Raw genomic sequence first — 19,625 nt, 5'->3', positions numbered from 1 at the left:
CGGGGCGCACGGGGAACCGCGCCGCTCGGGCCCCGCCCCGCCCTGTCCGCAGCTGGGCCGGGGCTCGGCGGAGCGGACGGGGCTGGGGGGGGTGCCGGGCGGACCTTTGGGTAGGGGTCAGCCCTGCCCGAGAACGGGGCGCCCTGTGCGCTCCCTCCACGGGGTCCGTGCCTTCTGCGCCCCTTCCCAGGCCCCCCTTCCCAGGGCCGGGTGTCCCCTCTCCTGTCCCCTTACAGTCTCGTGTTCGGGGCCCACACGGGTTGGGGCGCTGGAGAGTAGTAGTCGGGGGTGCAACTCCCGGGCTCCCCTTGCTTTGGAATCGGTTGGGGAAGCTACGTTGGGAAACTGGGTGGATTAGTAGCACTCAGGTTAGATTGGGGCGCTTGTTTTTCCCCTAAAGAGAAAGCCGAAAAGAGGCCGGGGGAGTTGTTTTCTCCGTGTGCGCGTCAGTGTCCTCCGAGCCGCGCCGAGAGCTGGCAGTTGGCCTCTCCACTTGCCCAGCAGCCGAATTAGAGCAACCGCCTGTTCCTTTCGCCCACGCACGGAGTCATATAGCCCAGAAAAAACTTCCCGGGACTTTTAGCCTGTCCCAAGGAAAGAAAAAAAAAAAAAATTGGAAACATACCCACATGCAAACAGCTGGAAGAGCTAAAATCAGAAACCACTAACTGCAGAGGGAGCGCAGTGCGCGAAAGGGGTTAGTTGGGTTTATTTCAAGACGCCTCGTTTAGCAGCGCCTCGGTCGCCTTGGTGTGTCTTGTATTTGCTGCCCATCACCTACCTCGGGAGATCTGCTAGTACCGCCGGGCCTTGAGAGTACAGTGGCGTTTGTCAGTGCTGTGACTCAGGACTACAGAGTTAATTTATATTTTAAAATCGTGTCTATCCGGGAAATCCTGTCCTGTCCTTACACCGTAGGATCTGAAGGGGTTGAGGTCCCTTACTCCTTGGGGAGTATTCACTGATGAGAGTGCCAGCTTAATAATAATCTGGCAAATGAGGTTTTGTTTTTCTTTTTGAAATTCTCCTTTCCACGTTAAGAATTAGGAGAAAAATTAAGCCTATATAGTAGGAGAGAAGATAGCTTTAAAGACTGCGCCTGGTTCTGTACGAGAAAAATCCGCAGTTTGAGGACTGTTCTGGTTATTTCAATTTGGCAGTTTTCTGCTTTAGAAACGCAAGAGGCTAAGGGGCAGCTTTTTACAGAGTAAGGGGGAATGTAGCATGGGCCCACTGAGAAGGACTTGATAAATGTTTTGCTGGTGACTGCCGGTGATACAGCAACCTTTCCCCACCCACGGGCTTCTTAGCACCAGTCTACCAAGGGAGTGATTTTCCCTAAGGTAATTAAAGATCTGTTTTAGATAGGGATATGAATAGGAACATTTCATTATCATATTAGTCAATTACCGAATCTGCTGATTAAATCAACATTTAAATCAAATGTTGAATGTGAAATCGTTTTGTTGTTGTCCAGGGAATACTGTTTTCAAAACTTTGTATTTAAGTTTCCAGTGAACTACAAACAAGAGAAATCACTGAAATCCACCAGAAAATATTTTATATTAGCTGTTTCGGAAATATCTAGCCAAGGCAAAAAACCCAAACCAAACAAAAAGCCTTTTTACAGGCTTGCGCAGTTTAAAATTAAAAGAAAAAAATGTTGGATTTGAGCAGAAGTACGGTAGTTTGGCAATACTTTGTTACTGTAGTCTGTCAACTTGACTGCTTGTACAGGGGTGATACTGTATGATTGCATCAGAAAGGAATATATTTTGTTGCTTTTTTTCTCTTGATTTATATCTTTCCTAGATTGATTTGGGTGCAGTTTTTTTTTTTTTAATAAAAGACATTATGTAGACTATCATAGGCTTTTGGTGAACCAATAATTACACAATCGACAAAATAAACATGATATGTTTACAAGTAACACCCCAGAGTTTGCTCTAGTACTTTACACCCAGCTTGTTGGGGGAATTTTTAGTTTGTTCTTCCTGAGATATGTTAGGTAGATCATGAATGTTTATATCTCTTCTTTTTCAGACAAGATGTGAAATGGAGAAGTATCTGACACCCCAGCTTCCTCCAGTTCCCATAATTCCAGAGCATAAAAAGTATAGACGAGACAGTGCCTCAGTGGTAGACCAGTTCTTCACTGACAGTGAAGGGTTACTGTACAGTATCAACATGAATGTCTTCCTGCCTGACATCACTCACCTGAGAACTGGCCTCTACAAATCCCAGAGACCGTGCGTAACACACATCAAGACAGAGCCTGTTACCATTTTCAGCCACCAGAGTGAAACGACTGTCCCACCCCCTCCTCCGGCCCCGACCCAGGCCCTCCCCGAGTTCACCAGTATATTCAGCTCCCACCAGTCCACAGCTCCAGAGGTGAACAACATTTTCATCAAACAAGAACTTCCTACACCAGATCTTCACCTCTCTGTCCCTCCCCAGCAGGGCCACCTGTACCAGCTCCTGAACACACCGGATCTAGATATGCCCACTTCTGCAAGCCAGACGCCGGTCATGGACACCCTTAATGTTTCCATGTCGGTCGCCATGGCGGGCCTTAACACACACACCGCTGCTGTCCCGCAGACTGCGGTGAAGCCCTTCCAGGGCCTGCCCCCCTGCACATACACCATGCCGAGTCAGTTCCTCCCCCAGCAGCAGGCCACTTACTTCCCCCCGTCACCACCAAGCTCAGAGCCTGGAAGTCCCGATAGACAAGCAGAGATGCTCCAGAATCTAACCCCTCCTCCATCCTATGCTGCTACAATTGCTTCTAAGCTGGCGATCCACAATCCAAATTTGCCCGCCACACTACCAGTGAACTCACCCAACATCCAGCCTGTCAGATACAATAGAAGGAGTAACCCGGATTTGGAGAAGCGCCGCATCCACTACTGCGATTATCCTGGTATGTGTTCCTCCCTGGCTACGGGGTGACTGTGAGTGAGTGTGTGCGTGCGTGTGCTCGCCTTGTGCTTGCTCTTTCAGTCTTGTCCTTTAAAGTCACATAGGAACGTTTGTACTTGACAGTTGAAAACAAAAGTCACCTACTTTTTTTGTTCTCATATCCTATTTCATTGCTTTGCCCAGGGAGTAATTAAGGATTTCATGTATTTTGCTTATTTTAAGTTTTGAAAAAATGGTTAGAACATTGTGGGGAAAAGTTACCTTAAACTGTTTTGTTTTTGATAATGAAAATTTTAATTTCATTTAATTATTTTAATAAATTGCAGTATTACATTCTAAATGAAGTGCCAGGGAGAGACCCTTGGTACTGTAGGTACAAGACTGTCCACAGTATAGATTTAATAATTGATGGTTCTGATAGCATTTGTTATGGTATATGTGTCCCAGAATATAAATTGATGACAGTAGTAAATATGTCTCCAAATTGCTGGTCTAGGCTAGTTATGGTTAATGCAGGGCATAATTTATTGACTATGGTACCTGACATGGCATGACGTGCTAAATAAAAAAAAAAAATGTAGGTGTATAGAAAACTATAGTGGTAATGGTCTTGGGTAATGGTCTAGTATTGTCAGCTCTTCTATTAAAAACATGGCCAGGCTTGGTGTTATACATGTATAATTCCAGCACTCTGGAGGCTGAAAATGGGGATCACCACAAGTTCGAGACCAGCCTGGGCTATGTAGTGAGTTTAAAGCCAAACTGTATAGTGAGACTGTTTCTCAAAAAAAAAAAAAAAAAAGTATGATAGCTCATTAAATCAATGGAGTATATATTACTAGTAAAAAGAACCTACTGGAATATAAATTCAGATTCCCCATTTGTCACTTGGCTAAATTACCTGTGTTTTTCCCTACTAAGTGATTTTGGAAACAAATCACTTTATGCCTTTAGCCAGATAATGGGTTGAGCTCCTTAAAGATTTTTAAGCCTGTGCTTAAAATATTTCATGTAGCATGCAATTTCTTCTCTAAAGCCAGATTTTAAACACTGAATCATCAAATGTAAAGATTTCAAAAGACTCTCAATGACGAACTGTTCTTTCTCTCCTTTATTTTAGGTTGCACAAAAGTTTATACAAAGTCGTCTCATTTAAAAGCTCACCTGAGGACTCATACTGGTATGTAATTTTCTGAATTCTGTGAGTTGTGTAAATAATGTAAGTGGTATTCATCTTTTTAAAAGCCAGCACACGTTTGATCTCTTTCTTTCTTCTGTCAACTTCTATTTTTAATGGCCTACCTTTGCAGCACTGGCTTGGTTCGAAACGCATGCCATGAGAAAGTCTACTTCTACTAGGAAGGTGGATGACTGCTTACAGGGGTCTTGTCACCTCACAATGAATTACCCAAGAACATAAACAACAGTGTTTACTAATGGAGCTTTTAAAAATCTTTAATGGTGATTCTATTCATGTTGAAAAAGGGTTTTTTTTTTTTCCCATAGTAAATAATTTTCTTTTAACAAAGCCATTTTATTATTTATTTATTTATTTATTTTATTTATTAGTGGAACCTGGGATTGAACTCAGGCCCTTGCGCTTGCCGGGCAAGCACTTATTCTACTGAGCCATCTCCCCGGCCCAACAAAGCCATTTTAAAGACTAAAAACTTTTACATTTAGCAAGTACAGCATAAGTGCTTAATAACGTTTTACCTTTATATCCCCTGTTTAAGATATTTGTGTTTGCTATGTTTCTGTGCTAGACTGAAGGCCTAAAATTGAGGAGCACTAAAATCAGGTGGGGAAAATAGGTTATGGTTGGGACATAATTGTATCCCAGCCTGTATTTGATGTATATGAGAGGCTTAATCATTATTCTAGTTTATATTTCGTCTTCCTTTGAAACATCTCAATTTAGCCTCTTTAATTTTAGAAGTTTTTGTTAAATCCATAGCAATCTCTTATTTGGGGATTTTTCTTTTTTTTTGTTTTCCTGTATTTAGGACAGGGTCTACAGGGTCTCACTATGTAGATTGGACTCCTGGTGATTCTCCTGTTTTCAGCCTCCCAAGTGCTGGGATTACAGGTGCATGCCACCACACCCAGTCTCAAGTGCCCTCTCAGCCTGCCCCATGGGCAGGGCCAGCACAGTGGGCTAGGAATCGAACCCCAGCAGCTGTACTCTAAGCAGGCACTTTAGTCCATCGATCCATCAAGCCAGCCTTCATATAGCTATCTCTTTTAGAAGCTTTTTAATTTTAAAACTTCTTTCAGAACCCATTTTAAGATGCAGCTAGGTAGCACTTTTACAAAAGGTACCACATACCTATAACATTTCCAAATATATAGATGGTTACTATTTGTAATTCTCTTTAAAGACTAGCCCAAAGAGGAAGACCTTATATAAAATGATTATACTTTTTTCTTCAATAAATGCAACCTTACCTAAAGTTCAAAGAATAAGTTTGCTAATAACAGCAGTGACCTAGCAAAAGTATTATTCCATCATTGCTATGGAAACCAAAGTATTCAACGGTTCCTTTGAATGGGTTGCTGGATTAGTGTGCGGACTTGAATCTCCCCAGGCTAGATGTTACTATGGAAATTGGGTTTTGATAAATGGAGTAGTTATCTCTAACCGCTGCATTAAAAAGTAAAAGCCTTTGAACAAAGGTCAGTGCTGAGACAGAGCTGTGAGGAGTATGGCTGCATGCGATTGTGTGCCTGGTGGGAAGTCCTGCTTGCTACCCCAATGATAAACACTGCTGTTACACTCCGAATAGCGCTGGCACAATGTGGTAGGCACTGGGCTCTTTGAAAAACTGCTTTTTAAAGAAAAGTTATCTCCTGCATTTACCTATAAAATGAATGGGTTGTTTTGGCCTGAGCTTGTTAGATGTAGACAAATTGATTGTATAAAAGGGAAGATCCTACCTACATACGCAATCCAAGGGAGGAATTACGTTTTCAGTTAAGCACCAGAGAAAGAATGAAAACATATAATAAAATTCAACCTAAAGTTTTCAAAATACAAATGCCAGGAAAGTATCCCATGTAAAAATCTTAAAATACTCTTATAGGCCATAAGTTTTTGTTAAGGGGAGTTAGAACTCGCTTAGAAAATTTAAAGAGGTTTTTTTTGTTTTTGTTTTTTCTCATGCAAGTCCTCCAAATGAGATAGGAAGGAGGGAGAAAAGTACACTTTCATGGGGCTAAAGTCTGCTAATAAAAGAAGAGCGCAATCTCACAGAGTGCTGTTAATCAGCTGCTTATTGCAGGGGTGTAGGAGGAGCCCTTCCACCCTTGTCAAGGTTTAGTGCTCTGAATGCTTGTACCTAGGATTCTGGAACTTGACTTGCTGGCAGAGAAATTTAATAGTGGGCTGTCTGCACAATGCTCACATTAACTAATAAAAACACAAAGGAAGGAGGATGCAGGCTCTGTGTGAATCCCATGCACCGAGTCTTTCACGCGATCATAAACACTGGCCCCCAACATCTAATGGGTGAGACATATAATCTGGTTTAATAAAGTTGTTTGATAGTCTTTCAAACACCGGGGAGGGTTTGTACCCAACTCGCTCATCTGGTTAAACCCGTTTTTGGGTAATCATAGAGCATTGAGGATGTTTTCTCTTCATTTCTGGTTTCTAGACAATGGCTTTTAAAATTGTGCTCTCATGGCCTTCCCCCCTCCCCACTGCTGATGGCCTTCAGAGAGTGTGTCTGAAGCCCCCCACCCGCCTGCCTTTATAAAGCCTTCCGTAGAGGAGTCTTCCTAAATAACTTCTTTCATTTACCAGCTTGTTTTGTTTGTATCCCCTTGCTTCCCACGTGGACAGTCTCTTAAAGAACTTCAAAAATTATACAACAGTGTTGATCTTGGGTTTGATGACAAAAGATATTCTTTAAATGCTTGCAGGTTTTCAGGGAGAATTTTAAGCACCCTAGCATTTCTTTAGGAAATAATTGTAATTGCTTTAAAATGTCAAGTTACTGTATATTGGAAAAATGATTTTAGCAATTCTAGCAGCCTACATCTGAGTTTTGTTTAATTACTCATTCTGGAGCTTTAGACTGTAAAAAATTCTTTACAATATTTAGGTTTCAAATTGAACCTTAAGCTAATAGTCTTTCCAAAGCAGAGCCTTTTTTAGGGAAACAGGATTTGGGTGTGTAGCTCAGGCTGGCTTGGGATCATGACTTTCCTTCCTCAGGGATTTCAGGTGGGAACCCCCACACCTGGCCTTTTTTGTTTTTAAATTTGGAATCAGTTTCTTAAATTACAAGTATCATGGCATTCAGAATTTGAGTTCATGCACATTTTAATTTTTTTTCAAAACATACATTAATAACCCAAAGTTCTGCCTTCTTTTTGTATGGGCAGACAGAATTCCTGGAACATAATTTGCCTCTATTTTAGGGAATAAAATTTCATCCCTGGATATCCGTGTAAGAGACACAGCCTACTTGCAGTCCCCTTATGTGGCTGGGTGTTGGGGTGCTGTTTGTACCACGTGTATGTACATAGTTACCGTGGCTCTCCTTAGGAATGGTTATGGTAGTTATGGCTGATTCTCAACAACAGTATCAGTGTGTGATATGTTTTCAAATCAAAACATGTACTTTCTGTAAATGGGGAGGGGAGTGGAATGGGAAAAAATCAAGTCATGTCATGTACAGGCAAACATTCTCTATGATGATGTGTAAAAATGCGCCAATAAAATCTGGTCGGAAACAAAAAAAGAAAAAAAAACTGAAGCAGCATTTCAGTGAATGTTTTACAGCAATTCTTAAGAGTGTATACTAGGGCTTTGCCCACTGCTGCTCTGAAATGGACCTTCTGGCATATGAATCTACATGGCCAGCGTACTGTTTCATGCAAACAGCTTATAGGCTTTATGTGTGTAGGCCACACTGTCTCCTCCCTTAGTAGGAATAGTGCTAGGCAAGTGTTCTACCCTTAAGCAACACAGTCCATTTTCTCGTATATTGTAATGAAGATTTACACATCATTTTTCAGCTCCTGCTTTGTGGAACATGGGAAATTAGCAGGTCTACAAAGAAAAGTCTGAGCAACACATAATATACTTGGCTCAAGTAACCCTCAGACTGGGGCCCCAGGTACCCTTTATCGTACCACAGGTTGACAGTTGGAAACACTCCCACAAGAATGCAAACAGAAATGTCATACAAAGTAGACTTTTTTGTGTAAACCGCTCTATTCAAGATGCTCTGTTTAAGAAAGAATTCCATGTCAAGTCTTGAAAGTATTTTTTTTCCAGTAGATTTTTTTTTTTTTTTTTTTTTTTGGCGGAACTGGGGATTGAACTTGGGCCCTTGCACTTGCCAGGGAAGCGCTTATTCCACTGATCTATCTCCCCGGCCCCTTGAAAGGATTTTTAGCCTGTATCATTTTAAAAAGGGGTGGGTTTCTATGTTCTCCCATTCCTTACTTGTATATTGTATTACTCTATGACACGATATACTTCAAAATAATCTCTAAATTTTAATTTTGCTTTCTAGTTGGATATTAAATCCTTAGGAAGCAGGTGTGTTAGTACACATGTAGGGCTCTGAGAGGCTGGAAGGCCTGAAGGCTGAGGCAGGAAGGGCCTAAGTACAAGCCCAGCCCCTGCATAAATAAGTTTAGTAGTCAAGACACTGTCTCTCAGAGAAAGGAATGGGGTCTAGCTCAGGAAAGGCCCTGAATAAATTTCTTAGATTTTTGTTTAAAGACAGTGTCAATATCAAGGATTTTTATTACAAGCAATTCACCACTGAAAGAAATATATATTTTTTAAACATAAGGTCTCACCATTATGTAGCCCAGGCTGGCCTTGAACTCATGGCAATCCTACATCAGCCTCCCTAGTGCTGGGATTATAGGCATCCGTCATCATGCCTAGCAACATTTGGAATGTTCTGGACATAAAGTTACTGCCTTGGGAGGGGGGAACTAGAAAAGGAGTACAAAATCTTTTTAAAAACTATAGGAAAGATTTCATTTCAGGCCTACTTGGAGATTGTACCATTTGGATCTAGTGTAGTAAAGTGTTCTACATTTAACCTGTTTTATCTATATTTAACCTGTTTTATAGGAGGAGGAGATAATATAGAAAGAAGTTTGCAGGATAGATTTAGTATGCAGTAAATTTGAGTATTTAAAAGCTATGAAGGAGTTTGGGCCTTGGGCGTGGCGGTGTATGGCTGTAATCCCAGCACTGGAGGGAAGCTGGAGCAGGAGGGTCCACCTCTTAGTTCAAGGCTAGCTAGGACTCCACGGTGAATTCATGGCCAGCCTGAGCTACACAGCCACTTGCTGTCTCAAAAAACAAAAACTGGGGCTGGGGAGATGGCTCAGTGGAATAAGCGCTCCCCTGGCAAGCGCAAGGGCCTGAGTTCAATCCCTGGTTCTGCCTCCCCCACCCCCCAAAAAAGAACCATGCAGGGAAATTGTTACATTTAGCTTTTATTATAAAAGGTGTGATTAGCTGATGTTCCTAAAAATTACTTTCCATATTATATTTTCACTTGAACTTTCAAGTTTATTTTCCGTATTGACATTTTCAGGCTTATAAGAAAAGGCTTAAAAAGACTTGCTTGTTCAGATCCCAGGAAAGGCGTTTGTGAGCACGAAAGCCTAGGAACAATTTCTTTTTAATGACTCACTGGGAAGATTAAACTTTGCTTCTGGGACTTGTTCTTTCATCTGAAAAACATTGACTAGGAAATTGATCAAACATAGTTTTGAAATGATAAAGCTTATCAGAGGTTAAGTGTAATTTGATTCAGCAACAATTTTTTTTACTTTTTCTGGAGAATCCAAATAATCTCTTACCCCTTTGTTTTTAAGGTAGTGGGAGAAATAGTTCATAAATAGATTAGGTTGAGTGGTTGAAATTGAGATAGAAACAGTCAGCTGTGATGTCAAAGGAATGTGAATTTATTTTTGCCTTTTTGAGACAGGGTGTCACTATTCAGCTTAGGCTGGCCTTGCACTCACTTGGTAGCCCGGGCTGCCTCAGCCTCCCAAGTGCTGGAGTGTGCCACCACACCTGGTACAATGTGTTTTTTAATACTTTAATCACCCTAGAATTGTACTTTGGTGGGCGATTTTTCTTCTGTGTAAGAGTTTCCTTGATGACCTACATCTTTTCTGGTGAGATAGTGGCGGCCTACTTGAGCAGCAGGGCCCGGGCAGCAGCAGTGCTCAGGGCCAGCCAGCCTGTGTTTGTCTTCTAGGTTGTCACCAATGCTGCTTATTTACTGCTTTAGAAGTGCCCAGCAGGTAACTTTAACTTACAGACGTCCACAGTCCACAGCACGCAGAGGAATATGCTTTTTCTCTTGGCTGCTTCAGGGAAGGCAGCCTCCTGCTCAGAGCAACAGGTTCTGCGTAAAGCAAGGGAAGAGCCGCCTACCTAGTGCTCATCCAGTGCGAGGGAAAAAGCAAGCGTGGAACTGGTATATACTCTGGTCAAACAAAGAAGGTAGAAGTGCCTTCCACATTGTGATTTATAAGTTCACTTGAGCTCTTGTTACCTAGAAAGCTCGTCTGAGGGCTGTGCAGTGAGGAGCCCCATGTGCTGGCGTTGGGTTTCCTGAAGCCCAACCTGCTGAGATAGATAGCCTTGCTGCTAGGGAGTGCGGCACACTCCTTCCCACCCTCTGAGCTCAGGGCTTCTTGGCTTACTGCTGTTCGCTAAAGCGTTTGTATAGTTTTTTTAAAAAACTGTGCTGTAGTGTTTTCTTTCTTTCTTTTTTCTTTTTCTTTTTTTTGGAGGAACCAGGGATTGAACTCAGGCCCTTGTGCTTGCCAGGGAAGGGCTTATTCCACTGAGCCATCTCCCTGCCCGCCCCCCTCCCGTTTTTTAATCACTAATTATTTCTGAATATTTTCTTCTGAAGAAGCCTAAAGCATAGTTCTACCCGGATGTGTCTGTCACCACATCACCCATCCTTGATGGCTGCAGGTGGGGAAAAACCCACCTTCTCTCTGCTTCTCTAGCAAAATAATAGAAAGCCTTCCTCCTGATGGAAACCAGTTTGGTTTTGGCCAGACGCACGACTGGTGGCAGGGCAAGTATGGCACAGCAGGGCTGGAACATAGCTGCCCATGAGCCCAGGCAGAGCAGCTGTTGGAGGCTGCCTGAAGCAGTGTGCACAGGTAGAAGTCCAGGGCCCAAATTAGGTGTTTTTCTTTGTTTTTTTTGTTTTGTTTTTTTGTTTTTTTGGTTTTTTTTTTTGTTGTTGTTGTTCAGGCTGGCCTGGAGCTCATTTTGTAACCCAGGCTGGTCTGAACTCCATGATTCTCCTGCCTCAGCCTCTGAGTCTTGGTGCTGGGATTGCAGGCCCCTGCCACCACAGCTGTGCTCTTTTTTTCACTTTTTTTTGTGGAACCAGGGATTGAACTCAGGCCCTTGCACTTGCCAGGGAAGCACTTACTCCACTGAGCCATCTCCCCGGCCCCTGGGCTCTTTTATTTAAAACAGTGTTTCATTATGTGGATCAGGCTGGCCTTGAACTTAGTAGGTATCCCATCCCAGGTTGGCCTCAGCCTCCCCAGGGCTAGGATCATAGGTGTGTGCTACCTGGTCCAATTTAAAAGACATGTCTTATGTTTTGATACAAGGTCATTACTTTTTGTATCCCTTAAACCGAACTGTCTTGCCCCTCCCTTCCTGAGCTTTGGGATTATAGGTTTCACCTCAATATCCAGCTCTTCTATCTTTGGAATTGGATCCAAGACCAGGTAGATCTAAGCACATGCTCCACAGATAAGCTACCCACAGATCAGTTCAAAATAAATGTGAATGTATAGGATACAGAGAAATATAATGGTCTCTTAGTTGGTGAGTTTCTAGAAGACGTAAGATGAATTGGGTTTCTCCTGTTAACTTTATTTTTTGTTTTGTTTTGTTTTTTTGAGACAAGTTCTTGCTAGGTAGTTCGCTGTGTGGTCCTTGCTGGTTTTGAGCTAAGCAAGCAGTCCGCCTGCTTCAGCCTCCTGAGTGTGGAGATCAGGCTATGTCCCACCAGGCCTGGCCTTTTTTTTTTTTTTTTTTTTTTTTTTTTTAAGCGGAACCGGGGATTGAACTCAGGCCCTTGTGTTTGCCAGGGAAGCACTCTGGCCTTGTTTTTGAGGCAGAGACCCTGTATGAGGGTTCAGGCCAGCTTTAAATTGACTTAAGTAGCTGAGCCTGGCTTTCTGCCTCAGCCTCCCAAATTCTGGAATTACGGGCATGTGCCACCATACCTGGCTGATGAATTTTATTTTATTTTATTTATTTATTTTTTTTGCTCTGAATGCCCTCAGGGGTGGTTTGGCTGGCTGGAGTGTTGTGGGGATTGAACTACAGCAACCTGAGGCTGACAGCTTTGTGGAAGCAGCCACTTAAACAACTGAGCTAAGGCCAGGCCCCCCTTGGCTGATGAATTTTAAAAGCAAGTATCAGTATCCTGATTTTAGTGAAACTTTGAGATTTCTTGCAGGAAGTAACTTTCCTAGCAAATCTACCATACCCACTCTTCTTACCTTTTAGCTAGCTCCCTCAAAATGGATCTATCACAAACAGGATTACCATGTCTAGTAAATACTAGGTATTTGTAAATGTCTTCTCTTAGGGGTGGTTGTACTGGGAATTGAGCCTGGCTCCCTCTCACCCTTTATTTTCTGAGACAGGGTCTCTTAGTAACTTTGTCCGGGCTGGACTCCTGCCTCAGCCTCCCCTAGGGCTGGGATTGCAGGCATGTACCTCCACAGTTGGCCCCGCTCCTCTGTGAAACAGACCTTTATCTCTGCCCAAAGGTGGGAGATCTGTTCACTGTGCTCTAATAAAATTGTAAAAAGGGAAAGTTACTAGCATGGATACATAAAAACATGAATTAGTGAGCTAAATCATCTCACTTGATTTTCCTCAGATATACCTAGACATTATTTTCCACAAACTTTTTCTTTATACCCCCATTGATTATTAGCAAATGGATATGTTAAATTCTGTCAGTGGTGGGGAACAAGCCTGTTGACTACTGTACTGACGTTCTTTGCAGTCCGCGAGCAAGTCTTGCTTTGCAGTGTTTAAAGTGTAGGCTATGCCATCTTTAGTAAACCTGGGCTCTAATTTTGTTTGATATATGTGTATGTATGTTTATGTATGTATGTATTGGAAGTAATATTTCTTTGTGTGACTTTCCTTTTGGTAGGAGAGTATGTAGAATGCTCTAGGGTAAGGCACTGCTCTGAGTCTATTCAGTGTGTTCAGCAGAGCAGAGAAACTTCCCATTCCTTTGTGGCAGCCTCAGATGTCATGTTTTTTCTGTTCATCACAGAAAGAAAGGTGTTTTAATTTTTGTGGAGCTTTTTAAGTACAAGCTCTGCCACACTGAATATAGCCTGGTCTGGGAGAAAGGACACTGACTGTGGTGCCTGGTCCTTGGTCAGGAGCCCTGCAGCCAAGGGGACATGCTGGGGCCTCAGGTTAGGGCCTCGGTGTGGCTGCAGAGCTGAGCGGAGGGAGGCTGATCTGTGCAGCAGCGTTGCCTGCGCGGGCAGCCTAAGGTCTGACTTAGAAAGTGCTTACCTTTGAGCAGCATCTGTGTGTTCTTGGTATCTTTCCAAGCAATGAGAGTTTGCTAATGGGAGACTTAAGTGGGACTTTAAGGCCGAGCTCACGGCTCCTCTCCCCTGGTGTGCGAGTGAGGGTTATGCCAGACAAGGAGAAGAGCCTAGCCCTGGGGTGTGGCCCGGGTGGGTGCTCGTCCCTTATGCTGGTTAAAAGGTCTGGATAAAATGTTGATGGCATATCAGTATGAGTGTTTAACTTGGACACTTTTTTTCAAGATTAGGAGTTATCAGCAAACTTTCTATACTTTTCAAGTAGAAGAAAATGCAGACTATCTGAGGTAAAGCTGAGGGCTTTCCATGCTGTACAGATTGTCACTTTTTTCTCTTGCCTTTGGAAAGTTTCACATTAACAGCATGAGAACTTAAAATACAGCTGATGTTGAAAGAGCTTAACTAAATATTTTAAATTGGTGGTATTGGAAAGAGATTCTGTAAAAATCCAATTAAACTTTTGAAAGCTCTGTCCTGTTGAAATGTAACTTGAAGGAAGTCAGTTTGGTTTCCCAGAAGTACTGTGCATAGTGTTTTTGGCCGAGGAAGAAAGGCTTAAGTCTGCTGTTTGGCTAGAACTTGGGTACCAGCTTCCTCCTCGATGTTTTACTTGCACAGTGTTGACACTTGAACAAGTCCGGGAGAAACTGCCCTGAGTGGAGAGCGCTGTCCCAGCTTTTATCGAAAGTCTTGGCCCCACAGCCGCCACTCCAGACACTGGCCACATTCTTGGCTGAGGAATCTATAGTTGTGCATAAATTGAGAGCAAAGGCCCCAAATGTTTTGGGAACCTTAATGGCTACTGTATTTCAACCAATCAGTAAAGCAAACTTTAAAAAATACTAGTGCAGTTTATTGCTTCATAGCCAATAAAAATACTGAACAAAAAGAGTCTTAGTGTCCCTTGTTTCTTAAATAAACTCTGAAAACACAGTTCTGCTATTTAATTATTGAGGTTAAAAAAAGTAGAATGACTTCTTTCAAAATTGGGGCTCTCTGGGAAGCTTTTTTCCCTGCTTCAGACACCAGAAATAGCCTTTTTTCCATTAAATGATAGTATTTAACCAATTTGTTTCTTCAATTTATTTCCATGAAGAACAAAAAAAGCCAAACAATTTTGTGCAAAAAATGTTTCTTCCATTTGATTTATATATAAAGATAGCCACATTTATTGTTGATACTAAAATGTTTCTATGTATCAGTTATGTAACTATAAGTGAAGGATGATTTATCTCTTATGTTAATGTTAAAATTCAGGTTTGTTTTGCTTTTCCATTTCATCATTAGAATCTATGATGAGAAAACACCCAGAATTGAGATATGTGCAGTTTAAAAATCTAGGGCTTGGGCCAGAGCCAGGAGAGATGGGCATAAAGGAACTGGTGTGTGGTCATCCTCCGGGGCCGTGGGTCTCCGAGAATGAATGGGACCAGTCGCTGAGGGTGCGCAGGGCTCGTCTCCATGCTGTGGGGGCCTTAGCGGTTCAGGCCATGTGTCACAATTTAGATTCAGTAGTATGACTCCCTAAATACGGTACTGCTAAATTAAGCAGAAAGGCTGTTGCTTTCCTGAGGTTCTTTTCTTTCAGAAGAAAGCGTTTTTAAAAGGAATTCAGGGAAAATTAGCCATATAAAAACCCAGCTGCATGCCCGCAGTACTTTAACATGCAAATTTATCCTCTCTCGGCAGTATTAGGTTTGAACTCAGGGCCTTTGCACTGAGCTATTTCTGTTTCCCCCTTGTTTTCTTAAGACAAGGTCTTGCTTAGGGTGAGTTACCCAGACACATCGCGAGCGCGTGCGCCTCCTGCCTCAGCTTTCCATAGTGCTGGGATTGGGGACGTGCATCTGTGTGCCCAGCTACTTGGGGACACAAAAGAAAAGCTAAATGCTTATTTCAGCAAATGGAGTTGTTATGGTTGTTTCATAGTCTGACTCTTCATCATTCTGAACCTACTGACCCCAGGCTTTGTGGTTAAAGGATTCATTAAATATCTGCATAAAGTTTTAAAAAGCATTCGCGTGTAAGCTGGGTGTGGTGGTACACGCCTGTACTCCCAGCACTCAGAGGCTGAGGCAGGAGCATCGCTGCAAGATGGACCCCTGGCTGAGCGACCCAGCGAGGTCAGGGTCAGCCTGTGTCTCCTCTCTCGGAAAATGGCCATTCCACCTAAAATGTTGTTTCCTTTAATTGGGGTGTCTGTGTGTGCTGGGGTGGGTCTAAGGAGCTCGGCCGCAGCAGCAGCAGCCGCCTCACCCTTGTGTTGCTCCTACAGGCGAGAAGCCCTACAAGTGCACGTGGGAAGGCTGCGACTGGCGCTTCGCGCGCTCCGACGAGCTCACGCGCCACTACCGCAAGCACACGGGCGCCAAGCCCTTCCAGTGCGCGGTGTGCAACCGCAGCTTCTCGCGCTCCGACCACCTGGCGCTGCACATGAAGAGGCACCAGAACTGAGCCCGCCCGCCCGCCTGCCGGCCGTGCCGCCTCGGGGAAGCCGAAGATGCAACTGGAAATGTATATTTTGTATATGTGAGAAAACAGGGAATACATTGTATCCATACCAAAGTGTTTGGTCCTTTTAAGAATCTGGAATGCTTGCTGTCGTGTACATGGCTTCCCCCATCAAGCAAGTGGCATCTCATGCCAGCGCCCCTGGTCAGGGGGCTGGGGCGGGCGGCCTGGCACAGGGGAGTGTGCTGTGGGGACTTCCTTACTGGCTTAGGCTCTGTCAGTGGAGGCAGTTGCTTAGGTACCCAGCGTTTGGGCAGTTTTCGAATAGCCATTGAACAAATGTGTTTCTTTTAAAATATATATGAGTTGCCTATATTTGCTATTTGAAATTTTGTAAATATGCAAATCAGCTTTATAGGTTTATTAGGGTTTTAAGGATTCTTTTGGGGGGGGAATCATACTGCTTTTGAAAATAACCATGAACACGTTAGAAGTTGTGGTGAGACACCTCAGCTTTTACCAAAATTCATTTCTTTAGGGGGAAGGAATAATCATCCAAATGAACTTTAAAGAGCAAATTTGATGCACTGATTAAGGTAGGATTATTTTAAATACAAGAGTTTTATATGAATTGTAAACTGAAAAGCTTAAACATGGTTACAATGTGCAAAAGTGAAACCTCTTGCAAGAAGCTACACAGTATCATTTTTAAAAGGAAGGACTTACGCAGCTGCATGCGACAGTGCTGAACTTAGGACGCAGTCTTCATGTGCCCAATGTCCACTCGTGCAGTGCTGTGGGCTAGAGGGGAGTTTATGTGGGTTTGCATGTAATATACAGCAAGACACAGTAATTTGACCTAAATTACAGTGCGGTTTAGTTAATCTATTATTGTTAATACTGACGCAGTGTCTGCCTCTAAGTATCCGTGGTATGTTGGGGACTTGCGGGAGCAAGTGCTACATATATGCAATATGAACTAGTAATGTGCTGACACTGTTAACCAAAGGGCAGAATAATAAGCAAAACGCCAAAAGGGGTCTTAATTGAAATGAAAATTTAATTTTGTTTTTAAAATATTGTTTATCTTTATTTATTTTGTGGTAATATAGCAAGTTTTTTTTAGAAAAACAATTTTCATAACTTGATAAATTATAGTTTTGTTTGTTAGAAAAGTTGCTCTAAAATGTGTAAATAGGTGACAAATGGTGTAAATAATTTTGTAAGAGGCTTAAAATGTTTATACGTGGAAACAGACCTACATAAAAGCATAAATTGGTTGCTGTTTTGCTTCTTTTTCCCTCTTATTTTTGTATTGTGGTCATTTCCTATGCAAACAATGGAGCAAACAGCTGTATAGTTGTAGAATTTTTTGAGAGAATGAGATGTTTATATATTAATGACAATTTTTTTTGGAAAATAAAAAGTGCCTAAAAGAGTCCCGTTGTACCTATTTTTCTTTACCTGCCATAGCAAGGATAGTTTACAAATTCCGTTCCTAAAGCTGAATTGGTTAATGAAAAACCAGTCCTCAGATATTCTTCGACAAACCACACAGAACACTTCAAGTCACAGGCTGCCTTCCTGCCTGCCTGCCTGCATGCTGGTCTGTTGAAAGGAACAGTTACTGCTTAAAATTTTTTTCTTTTTAATGTCTGTTCCCCCAATTTTGCATGCATATATCTGGTAATCTAAACAACTAATTGGAAGACAACACTATGCAATACAACAAACATTGTCCAATTCATATTCTTTTGTTTAGTCGACATTCTCTATCATTTCTTTTTTTTTTTTTTTTTGCGGAACTGGGGATTGAACTCAGGCTATTGCACTTGCCAGGGAAGCGCTTAGTCTACTGAGCCATCTCCCCGGCCCCTTCTCTATCATTTCTAACTTTTTTATTATCTTTAAAAAAAAAAGCAGGCTGAATGGGGGAGATGGCCAGTTGAGTGGGCCAGGCTGGGGGTGTAGCAGGGTAGAGCTGTCTTAATAAAAGATAGGACCAGAAATAAAGCCCAGTGTGGAAGCCCTGGGCTCCAGCCTTAGAACCAAGACAATCCCAAAAATGGATTTAATTTTGACGTATAATTAAAATCAGACACGAATGATTCATGATCTCACTTTTTGCTGGCCATCTCCCATACTGCATTGACCCATTCAAGGCCAGTAATTGAAAACCCTAGATGTGCATGTGTTTCGAGATTTCAGTCTCAGGTAAGCAGAAGCATTGGAATTTCTTTTTAATAAGAGATTGTTAAAAGATTTTTTTCCCAGTGCTAATGATTGCGCATGCTGGGCAGGTGCGAACACCACCCACCCTGTTATCTAATAAAGTGGGTTTCTTTAGGTAGTAGCCCCTGTATCTTCTGATACCATTTAATCAAAGGAACCTGGGCTTTTCCGAGGAATGACTGGATTTGGAGTGGGGAACATGCCTGGAATATCTTTAAATACCCGGGAATGAGGTAACTAAAAATGCTAGAGCTACGCCAAAGCAACAAAAGCCCAGCTATGAAACACCCCTGTGGCCATACTGAGTATGTATGTGAATGACTGGCAGAAGGGCTCGCTCTGCAGCAGCTTCCCAGGCAGTTTCTGTATTGGGATGCTCCACGCTTGGCAAATGGAACCCAGCCCTGGACTCCAGCTGTCTGCAGGTAGCGAGCTCCGATCAATAGCGAGCAGTGGAGAGATCCAGGCCCTCCCAGCCCGCTGGGCAAAGGTTCACATGGCGGCCGGAACTCCTCAGTCCACCCGGAAAGGGAGCCATGGAAATGCCTGGCCTCTGCTTGGCCTTCGCACCCCAACCTCAGTGCAGTCGGAGCCGAGATCTCCCAGTGGAGGACTTTCCTACGAAGTCCCTGAACCAGGGTTCAAATCCATCCAGGCTCCGCAAAGCCTAAATCTGAAGCTATTACAGTCCAAAGGAGCTTGAACAAATGTGAGAGAGACTCCAAGGAGATCCGAGGGAAGTGGGGCGCTTCAAAAACAAATGGATCACTATTTGTTCATGTGATATGACAACGGACCACACTGGTACAGTTAACGGGAAACTGGGCTTCAGGTTACAGGAATTTTACTATCTGGCACTAATTCTGTAATTCTGAAACAATTATATTTTTAAAAAAATGAAAATCACTATTCTCACAGTATGGAAGGGATTTCTGGTGCTTGGTCTTAGATGTAAAGCGAAAAATGATAACGACTTGGCTTGTGAGCTTATCAGCCCTTTCTATTTGCCTCCTGACTTCCCAGTCTTTCAAGTAATCTCAAATAGAAGAATATTCCCTGGGAACTTCCCATTGTTTTACCTAAGACAGAAAGAAAAACTTTGGTTTAAATGGGCTTTTAGACATTTTAATTAAAAAGGGTGGCTCCAGGCTTCCAGAAACAAAAACCCCTCCACATGCCTGGAGACAGAAACTGGACTTGCCTTTGCAACAGCATCCTCCTGGCACTCACTGGGTTGGCTTCCTAAACGCTCCAGCAGCAGGACACGGCACTGCAGGGACCCTGCAGCCCCCTCCTCCCTGCCTGCCTTCCCCACTCCCATGCGCTGCCCTCTGTCTTGCCAGCTACCTGTTCAAAAGCAGGTTAGCCAGAAGCTCATTTGGGACCCCCAGGTTTAT

General features: G+C 42.9%; 1 protein-coding gene across 2 annotated transcripts in view; it reads left to right on the top strand.

Annotated features, from left to right (window-relative positions):
- The window catches only part of Klf5 (Kruppel like factor 5), a 22,282-nt gene extending 4,848 nt beyond the window's left edge, over window positions 1–17,434 (top strand). The window contains exons 2-5 of one of the 2 annotated variants that reach the window (XM_023709660.1): window positions 472–477; window positions 2,039–2,926; window positions 4,046–4,105; window positions 15,821–17,434. In XM_023709660.1, the coding sequence (XP_023565428.1) occupies window positions 2,056–2,926; window positions 4,046–4,105; window positions 15,821–15,999 (1,110 nt within the window). In that variant the 5' untranslated portion in view covers window positions 472–477; window positions 2,039–2,055 and the 3' untranslated portion in view covers window positions 16,000–17,434. The remainder of the gene's footprint in view (window positions 1–471; window positions 478–2,038; window positions 2,927–4,045; window positions 4,106–15,820) is intronic. The other variant, XM_023709659.1, reaches the window with a different exon arrangement.
- Window positions 17,435–19,625: the final 2,191 nt, after the last annotated feature.

This window comes from Octodon degus, unplaced genomic scaffold, assembly GCF_000260255.1.
Source record: "Octodon degus isolate 3935 unplaced genomic scaffold, OctDeg1.0 scaffold00013, whole genome shotgun sequence".
Classification (NCBI taxonomy): domain Eukaryota; kingdom Metazoa; phylum Chordata; class Mammalia; order Rodentia; family Octodontidae; genus Octodon; species Octodon degus.
This window is presented reverse-complemented; position numbering and strand designations above follow the sequence as displayed.